Consider the following 13,493-nt stretch of genomic DNA (forward strand, 5'->3'; position numbering starts at 1 on the left):
CTTGGAAATTTCTTCATTTTCTTGACAACATTTTAAAATTCCATGCTCTATCAATTGAATTTCCATGATCTCATCCCATTTCTCATCTTCGAAGGTTGTCTTGACAAGAATTTCCACATTCCAATTCCAAATTTCCATACTTCAAACATGGATTTTATCCTTGAGAATCAATTCTTGGAAAATTTCCTCACTCCACATCTCAACCCAGGAATTCCTAACTTGATTCACCCTTAAGGATGAACTTTCATTTTCCTTCCCTGGAACAATTGCACATTTCTAATCTCGAAACAAGGGTTTTTTCGTAGTCTAGACAATGGATTACACATTTAGTTCCTATCCCAGGCTTATAATTCCTGACTTGATGTACCCATTACTGACCTAAGACTTAGTGAATTTCTTGACTCTATCTATCCAACTCCAAGGACAAGGTTTCACACTCTTAATCACTTCAAGGATTGATCAACTGTTCTTTCCAAACTGACAAGACATCACCTTCCTTAAGAGCTAGGAAACAAAACTATTTCCAAGCTACACAAACTAAGCAAAACACCTATGCTAACAAGTGAAAAGTGGTGGTTCCCATTTGCAATGGGGTGATGTTTGAAAATGTCACAACAATTAGCCTTCACTGGCCAGAAAGTCTATAATCTTGAATCGTGGCCCGCTTAGTCAACTAGCTAGATTGCTTGGTGGAATGGAGCCATCTAAGGAATGTCTCGTTTTCTTTGCATATGCAAGCAAAGACTGGCTGCCTTTCGACATCGTGCATGCAAGGCCACCACCTTGGATCTCTACAATGCTAGGACGACTCTTGAAGTCAATCCCTTCTCTCTTGCTTTGCAGGTTAGGGTGGTAGAGCTTAGGCACTAGAAGTAGATTGCATATAACCACTCAGCCAGAGGCACTAAAATCAAGGCTAGGTTGCATTGGCACTAAAATCAAGGCTAGGTCACACCTCTCATGGCATTAAGTAGATCAAGGATGACCAAGACATTCTCACAGATTTATTGAATATTCTCCAAGTTTTTGTCAAGCACTATGAACAAGTTTTCATAGCCCCAAGAAAACTCTCTTGAACAAGACCATGCCCTTTAAGTATTCCTCTAGGTTGTTCCTTGTCAGCTTTCCTCCTCACAAGAAGACTTTGATCGATTTCTCTCCATTGTTAATCTCAAATGAGGCTTTTTACGCCATGGAAATGACAAGGCTCTTAGTTGGGATGGCTTCCCTTGTAAATTCTACAAGGCCTTCTGGGATTGTGTGGGTGAGGACCTACATAAAGTTTATATGGAAGCTTTCCACTCTAAGTCACTAGGGAAAGTCATTAACAAAGGAAATATAAATTTCATACCCAAGTCTAGAGAGTTGGAAGACATCTGCAATTGGAGGCCTATCATCTTGCTCAATGTGTCATACAAGATCATTGCTAAAGCTTTGGCTTTGAAGATGTGTCACCTCCTTCCGCAAATTGTGTGGCCAAAGCAAATTAGTTTCATAAAATCTAGGTACATTCTTGATAATATCACTGCAGTTTGGGAAGTTATGGTATGAGCTAGACACTCACAATAGAAGGCTTTATTCTTGAAATTCTTTTCCAAGGCTTATGACTACATTGAATGGCCCTTTGTTCTGACCATGCTTTAAGTTCAAGGGATTGGGGCTCCACTTTATCCAATTCTTTAGCATGCTCTTTGTCAATGCCTCTACTTGCATCACCATCAATGGCAAAATGAAAAAAAGGTGGCTTGATGAAGTAGGAGAGTTACAATTTAAAAGGGAATTCCCTTGAGAAAATTAAAGAATGAAGATATGCCAATTCTCCCACAAGAGAGAAATGGAGTAGCGCATAATGTAGCATGGCTATTACAAAATGGATGTTGAAAATGCTATAGTTTGGTTGTACATAGTTTAAGAAAGTATGAACGTGTGGATGGAGAGTTCACAAAGAAAATTTAAAAAAAAATTATTGTCATTGAAAGTGTACAAAAGAAATAATTGAAAAATAATAAATAAAAAGTAAGGAAGCATAAAGTGAAAGCAACGAAAGACCAAAAAGGGGATCGGTGGAGATCTGGGTGACTATACAAAATAGTTAGTAGTGGAACTCAAACAAGATTGCAAGAAAGAAAAGGAAAATGAAAGTTTTAAATCTGTGAACAATAAAATGTAAAAATATATTGTAATTAATAGTGGAATGGTAGACATAAATGAGTGAGGCCTTATTGTAAGATGGTGGACTAGCCAAAGGTTGTGGAGGATTAGAAAATTAAAGAGCCAAAGTGCAAATAGAAGACGTTGAAAGCATATAGACAAGATCCTTCTAAGCCTTTCCAACCATTTGCTATAGAATGGTCTAACTTAGAGGGCAGATGCATTCAAAAGAACATTCATTAAATGTAGGATGAGATTGACCATTGCATAATGGATTCGATTTAGGAAAACTATTGATGAAGGGAGTTGTACACTAAATTGGAAGTCAAATATGGTGGTCATGCAAGTACTTGTACCTCAACACGTGCAAATTGGTCCTCCCCTTACTGAATTTCAATTTTTTTTCTTAAAAATGATCTTGGTTTGGATACATGTAGGTTCATGTATATAGACAAACCAACCCTACCATATTACCAAGGATGTGATCCATAGAATTACAAGATTGACGAAATGAGAAGATGATTGTTGGTGTAATATTTTACTTCACAAATTTTCTATTTATGTTTGTCCAGAGAAATAAATTTTATCAAGGTAGCTAATAAAAATATGTTTTTCTTTGATTGAAGTTAATCAAGTATCACACTGTATCTAGTTGTCAACATCATGCCTAGACACCAGATTAATGCATCCAAGAGGCTATATATATGTGTATTTTGTTTTCAATAGGTAATGAGAAAGCCGACTTCAATTTATGTGAATAGTCAATTTCTAATTATATGAAGCCGACTTCAATTCATGTGAATAGTCAATTTCCAATTCTATGCATAGAAATGGCTAGTAATAATTAGTTTAATTGCCAAAGTCCCGAATAGAGGTCTTCGACTTTTATTAAAGAATATCTAAATTCCCACATGATGTCAAAGCAAATTTGGTGGTTAGGTTAATTCATTTTTCTTCAATCTATTGAGTTTTTTCAGTCCAAGGGTTCCTTCATTTATGCGGGTAATTTTACACACAGGATTTATAATTACTTTAATAAAAGTTTAAAACCTCTACCTCAAATCATGGCAAGTGAACTAATTACTAGATATTTTTATGTATAGAAGCAGAAATTGAAAGTTCATGTGAATAAAAGTTTACTTTATCATTAGTTTAATTGCAAGGCCCTAGGTTGAAATATTAGGCTTTTGTTAAAAGCATTCTGAAATCTTTCAATTCTAGATGATCAAACTAAGACAGCTTGACCCTAGATAGAATCTTCAAACTCATTGGAACAACAAAGAATAGTGGGTTGTTGTCCACTCCGAATTGATAGTGATAAGCTAATATACTACAAAATGAACAAATTGAAGTTCTACCACAAAAATATGAAGAATTGGTCATTGTAAAAGCCTTGAAAATTGCATAAAGGTATGATAGAGACAAGAACTTTTGATGTAAAATAGCAGAATGCTGATGAAGTAAAGCTGACAAAGTTAACTAATGTTGATGAAGTCGAACTATTGATGTTGTTGAAGTTGAATAGTTGCCATTGAAGATATTTGTTGATGAAGGTGATAGATAGTAGTTGATGAAGATTAAGACAGTTAGTGCTGAAGTCATTTAGTTTGCTGGAATTTCGGGAATAGTTAATAATAGGCAATTTTGTTTTAGGTTCAACTTTTCCAATAGTCTCAAATTAGTTTTAGGAGGCTAAATTTAGTTTGGAGTGGGATTTTGCGGACTTTTTAGGAGCTATATTAAATGGGCATGATTTGCAAATTTATTTGCTCAGTTTTAAAGTCTTATTTTAAGAATCAATCACCTAGTTGAGAGACTGCATGTAGGTGATTTAATTTATGAGTGTTTTAATTGTTTGTTCATCTATTATTTTGAGAAGTGCGCATCTCTATCTCAGATGCGCTATTTTTCAATTTGTAACTAAGAAGTAGTTTTTAGAGACACAGAAAATCATATTATATTTTAACTCAAGAAAGTCAATTTTTAGAATAAATAAAAGCTGCTTGGTGTGTTAATTTTTGAGAAGCCCCTGTCCCATACTAAATTTATTAATATATTGCACTATAATTCTCAAGTATGTGGTGCTAAGTGGACTTCCATCGCGTACCATCAATGCACGAGTGCTATATCATGTAATTTGTTTTCTTTGCATGTGCCTTAGATTTTTCAACTACCACAGCCACAGGCTCAAGAACTTAAGATGTGATTCTATGTGAATTTTAAGATTCTACTTTGATCCTGCAATAGAGATCAATATTTGTTATCGACTAAGATACTTCTGAATACTCTTGTAGTGTGCATACATGTAGATATAACTATCGTCTACTGTAAATGAACCAAATAATTCACAAAGCGAGGATCAATTTTTAACAGTAATAAAATATGTTTGTGGTCATCTTCTCATGAGTTGCAAATCTAGTAGATGATAAAACATCATATTCGTTTCATCTGGATCTGCTAAAGTTAAGATATTAACTTAAGATGGTACAATATATGCCCTTGTCTGTCTCTGTCTGAATTTCAAGTTGTACTGGTTATAATGGTTAGACATAGTCTGGACTCTATAATTGATTCATGATTTATGAAGCATATTGAACCTTCTCGTTGGAGTTATCATAGCTATGGTCATTTTTGTTAATTGTATTTTGCAATAGTTAGTGATTGTTTTAACCAAAGAACATATAGATGGTGTTTGTTTAGTTGCAAAAATGTTTTTATTTTCAGTTTTGTGGGAATGTGACATGTAAAAAGAAACGCTTGCCATATCTGAAATGTTGTATTTTCATTAGAGGATGTTCCCACAGTATATTTTCTGTGATAATGTTACTTTAATTATGCTATGTAAGAAAAAATATTTTCTTTCCAAGTGTGAGTAAAACCTGAGGTGAAGTATTGTACAAAATTAGAGGAATGGGAGGTTTGGAGTGAAAGAACTTCAAGGGTGATGTATGACTCACAATTAAGTTACATAGGAAACATATTCTTCACTAGCATGTCATTCCAATGTAAGCCAAAAAAAGAAACACGAGGCATCCAAACTGCATGTTCCTAGTGGTAGTGTAGTTTCTAAAAATGAAGTCTTCTAAAGATAATTTTCTTTGAAACATGACAATTACAAAATTCTTATATTAATGAATGAGTACAAGTCTTGGGAGGTAAGACAGCTAGAGGTCACTATGAAGCAATTTTCAACCATTAGTTGTTCCTTTTTTATTATCTTAATGCATTTTGATGAAAGAGTACATTAGATTATTGGAATATTTTTCTTTGTTAGTCATTCTCAATTGTTTTTATGGTTGATATTGCACATTGTAATGGCTTGTATGGAAACCTCCAGGATTATCTTGCACACGGGTTATGGCTACCCAAATATGCTTAATGTTAATACATAATGCATGACAACTAAAATATTCTCGTACCCAACTGATTGTCAAGTACGTGGGGCTAAATGGACTTCCATTGTCTACTTCTATAATACATTAGAACCTTACCATTTAATTTCATTTTTCTTTTATGGAAACACTGACATTTATGATATTTCTTGTATTGCTAAAAACATGCATCTAAAACTTTGCTTAACAACAGGGTCAAACTTGAAGATAAAAATTGACGTTCATACAAATGTAAAATATTAAAATAGGTTTCTTGTTCTCACACCAATAACAAGTCCTCAACGGTAAAAATAATGTTTTTAAACCTAATGTTTATATTTATTATAACCAAATTCTGCATACCAACTTTACAGATACATATGGATCAAGATTCAAGAGCTTTGCCTTTTACCCATACAATATTTTTTCTTTTTTGCTCTTCAGGTTGAGTGAAATCTTTATATTTCTTTGTAACCTTTTCGATTAATGATAGTGGACTACAATTTAAGACATGAAGGAAAATACATTTTGCTAGCTGGGTTAATTTGTTTCTTGTTCGAGTGACATAAAAAAATATAATTTCATTAACTAGATGTTGTTTTATGTTTATAGAGTTTTATGTCAAGGTTTAAGCCAGAAAATCTGAAGAAGAACGAAATTTTATATGAACGTGTCTCTAATATTGCAAAGAAGCATAATTGCACACCAGCTCAGCTAGCTTTGGCATGGGTTCTCCATCAAGGAGATGATGTTGTACCCATTCCAGGTAAATGAAGTCATTGATACAGATCACAAGAAATAGGTCATTGTAATTCGGGTACCACCCAATAGGAAACTTACAAGCATTGTATTTGTACAGGAACAACTAAAACGAAGAATTTGGATGATAATATTGCATCATTGAGTATAAAGCTTTCAAAGAGGGATCACGATGAAATTTCAAATGCAGTCCCAGAAAATGAAATTGCGGGTTTAAAAAGTACCGAGGAGGATAAAAGCTCATGGAAATTTGCCTTTACACCTCCATGTGCATGAGCATGCTTGAAGTTTATCGTCCATTACAAGTACATCTGTTAAAATACATTTATTGCATTACCAACATATAGATCTTGACATGTTCGAGGCATCAACAGTCGTTGATCATCTGACTCATAGTCAAATATTGTTTAAGTGTATCTTGACAGTTCTACTAGTTGTTTTTGTGACTTTGTAATACATTTCACATGGCCAGATTAAAAGAAGAGAATGATAGATAGATGGTGCTGGTTCGAGTTTTTGAATACACACTCATTTATCAGAATATATGTTCTTGGACAGGATGAATGAACATATATGAATAAATGTTGAAGATTGATTGATATGGCTCAAGTTCAGGAGATTTAGAATGTATGCCACAACAAAACCTTGATATAAATTGGTTTTGTTAGATTCTGGAACTCTGGGTTCCTGTACGTAAAAAGATGAAGTGAATTTTTGTTCTAAGACGAGTTTTAAGAATTTTGGCATGAGACCATAGTGCAGGAATTGCTTAGTGTTAAGACCAAAGTTTTAAAGTAGGTGAGTACCCCTGATTGCAAAAGTGTCAAACGGGTACTTTTTAAGCCAAGGGTTTGACTATTTGAACTGTATCTCAACAATTTTTCTGACTATATGTAATTTAAATTTATTTTTTGTGCTTTTTATTTGTAGACAATTTTGAAAATTGTTGTTCCACATCACATTGTTAAATAAAGATGTGCTGGTAAAATGGGAAAGTAATATGTTGGAAATAGAATAATTTATACAGTAAACTTAATATTTTCCTTGAAAACTTTAATAAAAGAAAAATCAATTTTGATTGACAAATGTACCAAAATAATATTAAAAGATTACCAATACAATGAGTTATAGATGGCATAGACAGCTACTAATATATTCATTGCATCCAATTTTGTTATTAGTTCAACCAATCATTGTATAGAATTAAAAAATTTGAACAATTCTTTAGTCAATATTTTTTTTTTCATTTAATAATTTTAAAAATGTCATTTATCTTTCTCTCTATTGATTCATGATGGGAATAGTCCTTACAAAAATCATTAAAAAAAATAAAATTTAGTTCAATTAAGTTAGAGTTAATATAAATACTATAGGTAGGATACTAATACATTCATTGCATCCAAACCACGACTTCAATGAGTCAGATCCATTACACAGCTCTTATGACAGATTTATAAAGCAATCTACAGATTTAAAAAGATTACTAATTTTAAAATCCTCTCTCCCATCTTAATTATGAATTTGATAATACGCTTCTTATTAAAGAAATGTTAAGAGGTCCTAATAAGTTTGGAATATTCTGTAAAGAAACTCATGGACTATTTGATAACTTGTCATCTCAGTCAAAGTTAAATTAGGTAACTATTTATCTTTTTTGAGTTGATATATGTAAAATTATCATGGATTATTTGATCATTGGATAATATTGTAACTAAATTTTAAAAATAATAATATAGAATATATTTTGAAAAACAAATTAAAAATTAAACTTATTATTTTCATATAAAGTAATGACGAACATTAAAGAGATAACTATGAAATTGAAAATAACTTGTAAGACAAACAAACCATAAATAAAAGGACATGGCTAAACTGGCTCCAAAATGAGATTATAAAATTCGTGCTTCAAAAAAATTTGAAAAAACAAATCCATAGTGATCACCATCAAGGATTTGTGATTTTTGGAAAAATCAATAACAGAGTTTTATAATAACTTTTTGGAGCCAATTTAACTATTACTATCAATTACTCCTTCATAGATATAGATAACATCAAGAGAATGAAGGGTATCTCTGATCTGCCAGATTAATGGCATTGCACAATGTGGCTGCAAAATCCGAGTCTCTGATCGCAAAAATTAGAATCGCTTCCGCAACAATCTAATTCGCGTGGACAATCATTATAATCGACGCACGTATTATTCAAGCACGCGTCACCTGAAATGCCCACTCCCAGTATTAAAGTTCATTCATTCATTCATACATACGAAAAGAGCTACCTTGGCCATTTTGTTAATGCACTGAAGAGAATAGGATACGAAAGTATAAGAGAGCGGACATCCAATTTATAAGGAGGAGAATCCAGATAAGTGTTGACAAATAAGGCTGTGTTTGAGTGATTATGCAGATGGAGATGGAGGTTTCATTTTGTCCAATTACTGATGATATGTGGACGGAGGATTCCTTGGGCGCCTGCTTTGAGATGGGAGTTTGTTGGTGTTCACATTCATCCTCTATTTCTATGCCAAAAATGCATCCTCTATTTGTACGCCTCTCTATGTTTAATCGTTTCTCCTTGGAAATTACTTTTGATCTTCTAATAAATTTGAATAATCAATCTTCTTTTTTCTTTTCATTAAAAACAGAATTAGCATCAAATTAAAATTTAAAAAATGTCATCTATCTTTCTCTTCTTTTTTCATTAATTTTTTTTTAAAATGTCATTTATCTTTCTTTCTATTGATTCATGATGGAAATAGACATTTGTAAAATCATTTTTTTTTAATTATCATAAAAGTGTGTTGTTGACTTTAACATTATGTTGTTTCCTTAATGACACTTAATGACATTTGTGATGTCATTCAATTCTATCCGATTAAATATACAATTTAAAAAAAATCTTAGATACTATGTAATTTATAAAATACCTACCTACTTTATGTATTGTGTATGCAACAATTATCATTTTTTTTAACAATTAATCATATTTAATGCTTTGATTGTTTTTTAATACTTTGTTGTTATTTTTTTATGTATCTATTATTTGTATAATATACAATGCATTATTATTGCACAAAAATAAATACATACAAATATTTTAAATTTATATATAATAACTCTAATTAATAACAATTTTTTACTAATTATACTTAATTTACTTTAATAATTATTTTTATGTTGAAGATGTTTCATATATGGAATCAACGAGCTATAATTTATTGAAATACATGGTTGTGAATTGTAAAGAATGATGCAAGAATCTACAAATAAGCTTGACCATCTATGTTTTTTAATTTTAATGTGACTACTTGCATGCAATTTTGAGCCTAATAAGCTATGTGACTACTTGCATGCAATTTTGAACCTAATAAGCTATGTGACTAATATAGAGCGTCGAAAGAGAACAATTAGATAGATGACTAATGATGTACATGAATGCTCTGTGTTTTCACTAATCTAACTACAATAATAAACAACTCTACCTAACAATAATTACTATAACACTTATAGGCAAGAACTTGATGCAATGCGTCTCTTGTTGTATACATAATTGTTTAAGCCTTTATTTATATGTTGATGATCAGTAAAATATTCAATGTGTTTCATGCATAAAAACATATCTCTCACCTATATTTATGGTTCCTAGTCATCATGGTGGTTGTAGAAGGATTTCTCAAATGTTGGAAATAATTTTTTTTTTGTTTCAAATTCTATTTTGCATCACTAGGAGCATTTTCGTAATTGTATCTTTGAATCAAGTCATTTCTACAAGGAGTTTCAACATTGTAGATGTGGATTCATGTCACAGTTAGAAACGACTCCACAAATTTTAGATTATGTTTATTGATGATCTTTATATAAATTCAATCTATTAATTCACAAATTTACTTACACATTTGTATTTTTCATGATCCATATAGATTATATATAATTGATAAAACTAGACTTGTAATCAAAGTTCTAGTAAATATAGAATTGGGAGAGTCTTGATTAAATTAGAACTAAATGGGGTTGGGCAATTGAAAGGTTGTATAGTATTATTGAAAGGTTTGAAATTTATGCAGAATATTTTGCACCTCTTATATGCTCAACCTGTTTATTGACTAGCAACATTGGAGATGAAAAGGAGCTTTTGCTTGGTCTAATAAATCCTCCATATAACAATTGTGAGAATTTACTAGAACATGATAAATCTACCCGAGACCTAATATATATGAGTTCACAAAAATGAATAATAAATTTATATACATTCAATAATAAAGCTTAATTACAAAGAGTAATGCACCAATATATATACCTCTAAGATTCACAAATCAAGTATATATAACATGTCCATGAGTTAATAATTTTAGCTTTCAATCATTTTCAATTAGGGGGGCAATCAACTCATTTTAATGAGAATGCTAAATAGATTATAACTCAACATAGATTGGAAAAGTGCAATTTAGGTACATAAACCAAGACATGTGACTATTTGACACAACTACATAAGTGTTCTTAAATAAAATATAAATGTTAATTATTCTAGTTAGTGAACTAGTATGTGTACCTAATCTAGTGATAATATTTTATTATTATAACACCCCCTTGAGTACAACATAAGGAGAGAATAGAAGGTAAAACCCCCAAGAGAGATCTTGACAACTAAACTTAATTAAGTACCCATGTACAATGTGTTCCACCCTCAAAAAAGAGAGAATGGGAAGAAAAAATTATCTCCCAAAGAGAGGAAAGATGTAATATTCTCTTGAAATACCTTCAAGATAAGGCATATGTGTGTGTCTATATAGTTGAGAGTGAATTGATGTAGAATTTTAAATAGTGAATGCTATAGAAAGTCCCTATGCAACAAGTCACGGTTCTTCCTTTTAGAAGAAATAAACTTTAAGCTATCAAATTGTTCAATTCCCGCGTAAATGGTGAAGTGTAGAAAGGAATTAGGATGTATGGTTATGGAAGTTGTTACATGTTTTTTAATGTTGATGCTAAATTGCAACTAATATTGATTGATGTAATCAAGTACCATGTAATTATCATGTAATGACCAGTGTCTTTTGTGGGCAAACTCTAGCTAGGGCAAGTAGAATAAGGCAAACTAGAATTATGTGGGTCCAAATCAATAGCAATTTTCTAATGCTAAGTTAAATTATTTCTTTTGGAGTTAATTATTGTATAGAGCAAAAATCACACTTGAATGGGATTATGTAAAGTTTATTGAATGATAAAAAAATAAAATTAGACAACCCAAGTTAAGTGAAAATAGAGTTTTAGGTTGAGTCCTAGATCAAAAAATAGTTTCTCAACTATTTTATAGGTGTCAGTTGATACAAATAAAATTGGATTGTATATCAAACTATCCAATCTTGTAGCCTTAATATGTCATCCAATCCACTATATGGAAACAAAAATTGAAACATATTTATATTGCAACTTTCATTTGTACATTCATAAAATAAATATCCCAATAGTAATTACATATATTGGAAATTTCAACAAGATGCAAAATGATTTTTTCCCTCTGTTGGTATTATAGATGACTTCGTCATGTACTGCATTGGTTTTGTCATTGATGTCAACACTTGTCTTCTTGGAGGTCTACATTATGTTCATCGGTATGTTTAGTGACTTACGCATAGTTACCAGTATATGTTCATTAGCAGGATATATTGTTCACCGACAGCGATGACGACTTGTTATCATCTAGAGATCATTTGGTTATGTTGAAGACATGGACTGGATGTTTGGATTTGGTGTTTTCCTTATTGGTCTAATCAGGTTGATAGATTTGCCTTTACCGACAGATAGGTCTAGGTTATGGACCGGTACATGATATCTATTCCAAATCAACACGACATGTTTTGGAGATGGTTTATTGATTGGATAATATGGTAAATGTATTGAGCCGATATGTTGTATCCCATCAAGACTTATTTGTAATTGATTTAATTGTAATATTTTTAGTGAGATGACCTATACATTTGGTCTTAGGTTTTGTATATATAATTGTAAGATCTTATTGAAGATCATATATGGTATGAGTGTGTTTGAATATTGAAGAGCGAAATTAAGCAGATCCTTGTGCGAATCACACAAACATTATTTGAAGGTTGAAGGAAGGTTATGAAGGTGTTTGGCACTCATGTTCAAAGCTTAAACCGATACTGAATCCAGCATTGCAGATGCTATTTTGAGCAGTACATTATCATTGGATTTAACCATCCAATTGTAGTTAGTGTGACTCCTATTTTGTGGTTGAGCAGTGAGCTCTAGGCGGTTGGCCTTTCTACATGTGCATACCCCATTTATATACATTTACTATCTGCAGTAGTATCATTTGGTTGTGGGTAAGGTTTCCCACCGTGGTTTTTCCCCTTACCGGGTTTCCACGTCAAAATCTGTGTGTCCTATTCTACTATAAAGACTGATTTAGCTTTCAAAGCATCATCATCAACATCAACATCATCATCATCTGACAAAGCTGATTGGTAAAGCACCTACTGTCAAACCAGTAGAGCAGGGACTGGCAACAAAAATTGAAGAAAAGGATGAATGGGTTATAGATAGTGGATGCTCGCATCATATGACTGGTGATAAAAGAAAATTCTTATCCTTTTAGGAAATTCATGGAGGTCTAGTAAGGTTTGGAGATGATAAAGCTTGTTTAATCAAAGGAAGAGGCACTATATCTTTGGATGGTAAGAACAATACTGACAATGTTTATTATGTAGAAGGTTTAAAGCATAATCTTTTGACTGTTGGTCAATTAGTTGAGAAAGGATTTCAATTACAATTCAAGAATGGAAAATGCAAAATCATAAACAGAACTGGATTGGAGATTGCAATCGGTAATCAAACTAAAGGTAATATCTTTCACTTGAATACCAGTGATAAAACATATTTAATTTCACACATTGATGAAAGTTGGTTATGGCATAAAAGACTTTGTCATGTGAATTTTGATTGCATTGTAAAGATTAGTTCAACTAAGGCAGTAAGGGATTTACCTAAGATTGTGAAACCTCATAATTCAGTATGTAAGGAATGTCAAATGGGAAAGCAAGTTAGAACAAGATTTAAGAGCATTACTAAGAAATCCAATAATATTCTTGATTTAATTCATACTGATTTATATGGTCGAGCAAGAACAAGAAGTCTACAAGGAGATAGATACTTTATGCTAATAATTGATGATTATTCTAGAATGTGTTGGGTT

General features: G+C 31.9%; 1 protein-coding gene across 4 annotated transcripts in view; it reads left to right on the forward strand.

Moving 5' to 3' along the window:
• Positions 1-7,199, forward strand: part of LOC131051791 (probable aldo-keto reductase 1) — a 63,501-nt gene extending 56,302 nt beyond the window's left edge. For all 4 annotated transcript variants that reach the window (XM_057986395.2, XM_057986392.2, XM_059214714.1 and 1 more), the window contains 2 exons: positions 6,135-6,288; positions 6,382-7,199. In XM_057986395.2, the coding sequence (XP_057842378.2) occupies positions 6,135-6,288; positions 6,382-6,557 (330 nt within the window). In that variant the 3' untranslated portion in view covers positions 6,558-7,199. The remainder of the gene's footprint in view (positions 1-6,134; positions 6,289-6,381) is intronic.
• Positions 7,200-13,493: the final 6,294 nt, after the last annotated feature.

The sequence above is a fragment of the Cryptomeria japonica genome, chromosome 11, assembly GCF_030272615.1.
Source record: "Cryptomeria japonica chromosome 11, Sugi_1.0, whole genome shotgun sequence".
Lineage (NCBI taxonomy): Eukaryota > Viridiplantae > Streptophyta > Pinopsida > Cupressales > Cupressaceae > Cryptomeria > Cryptomeria japonica.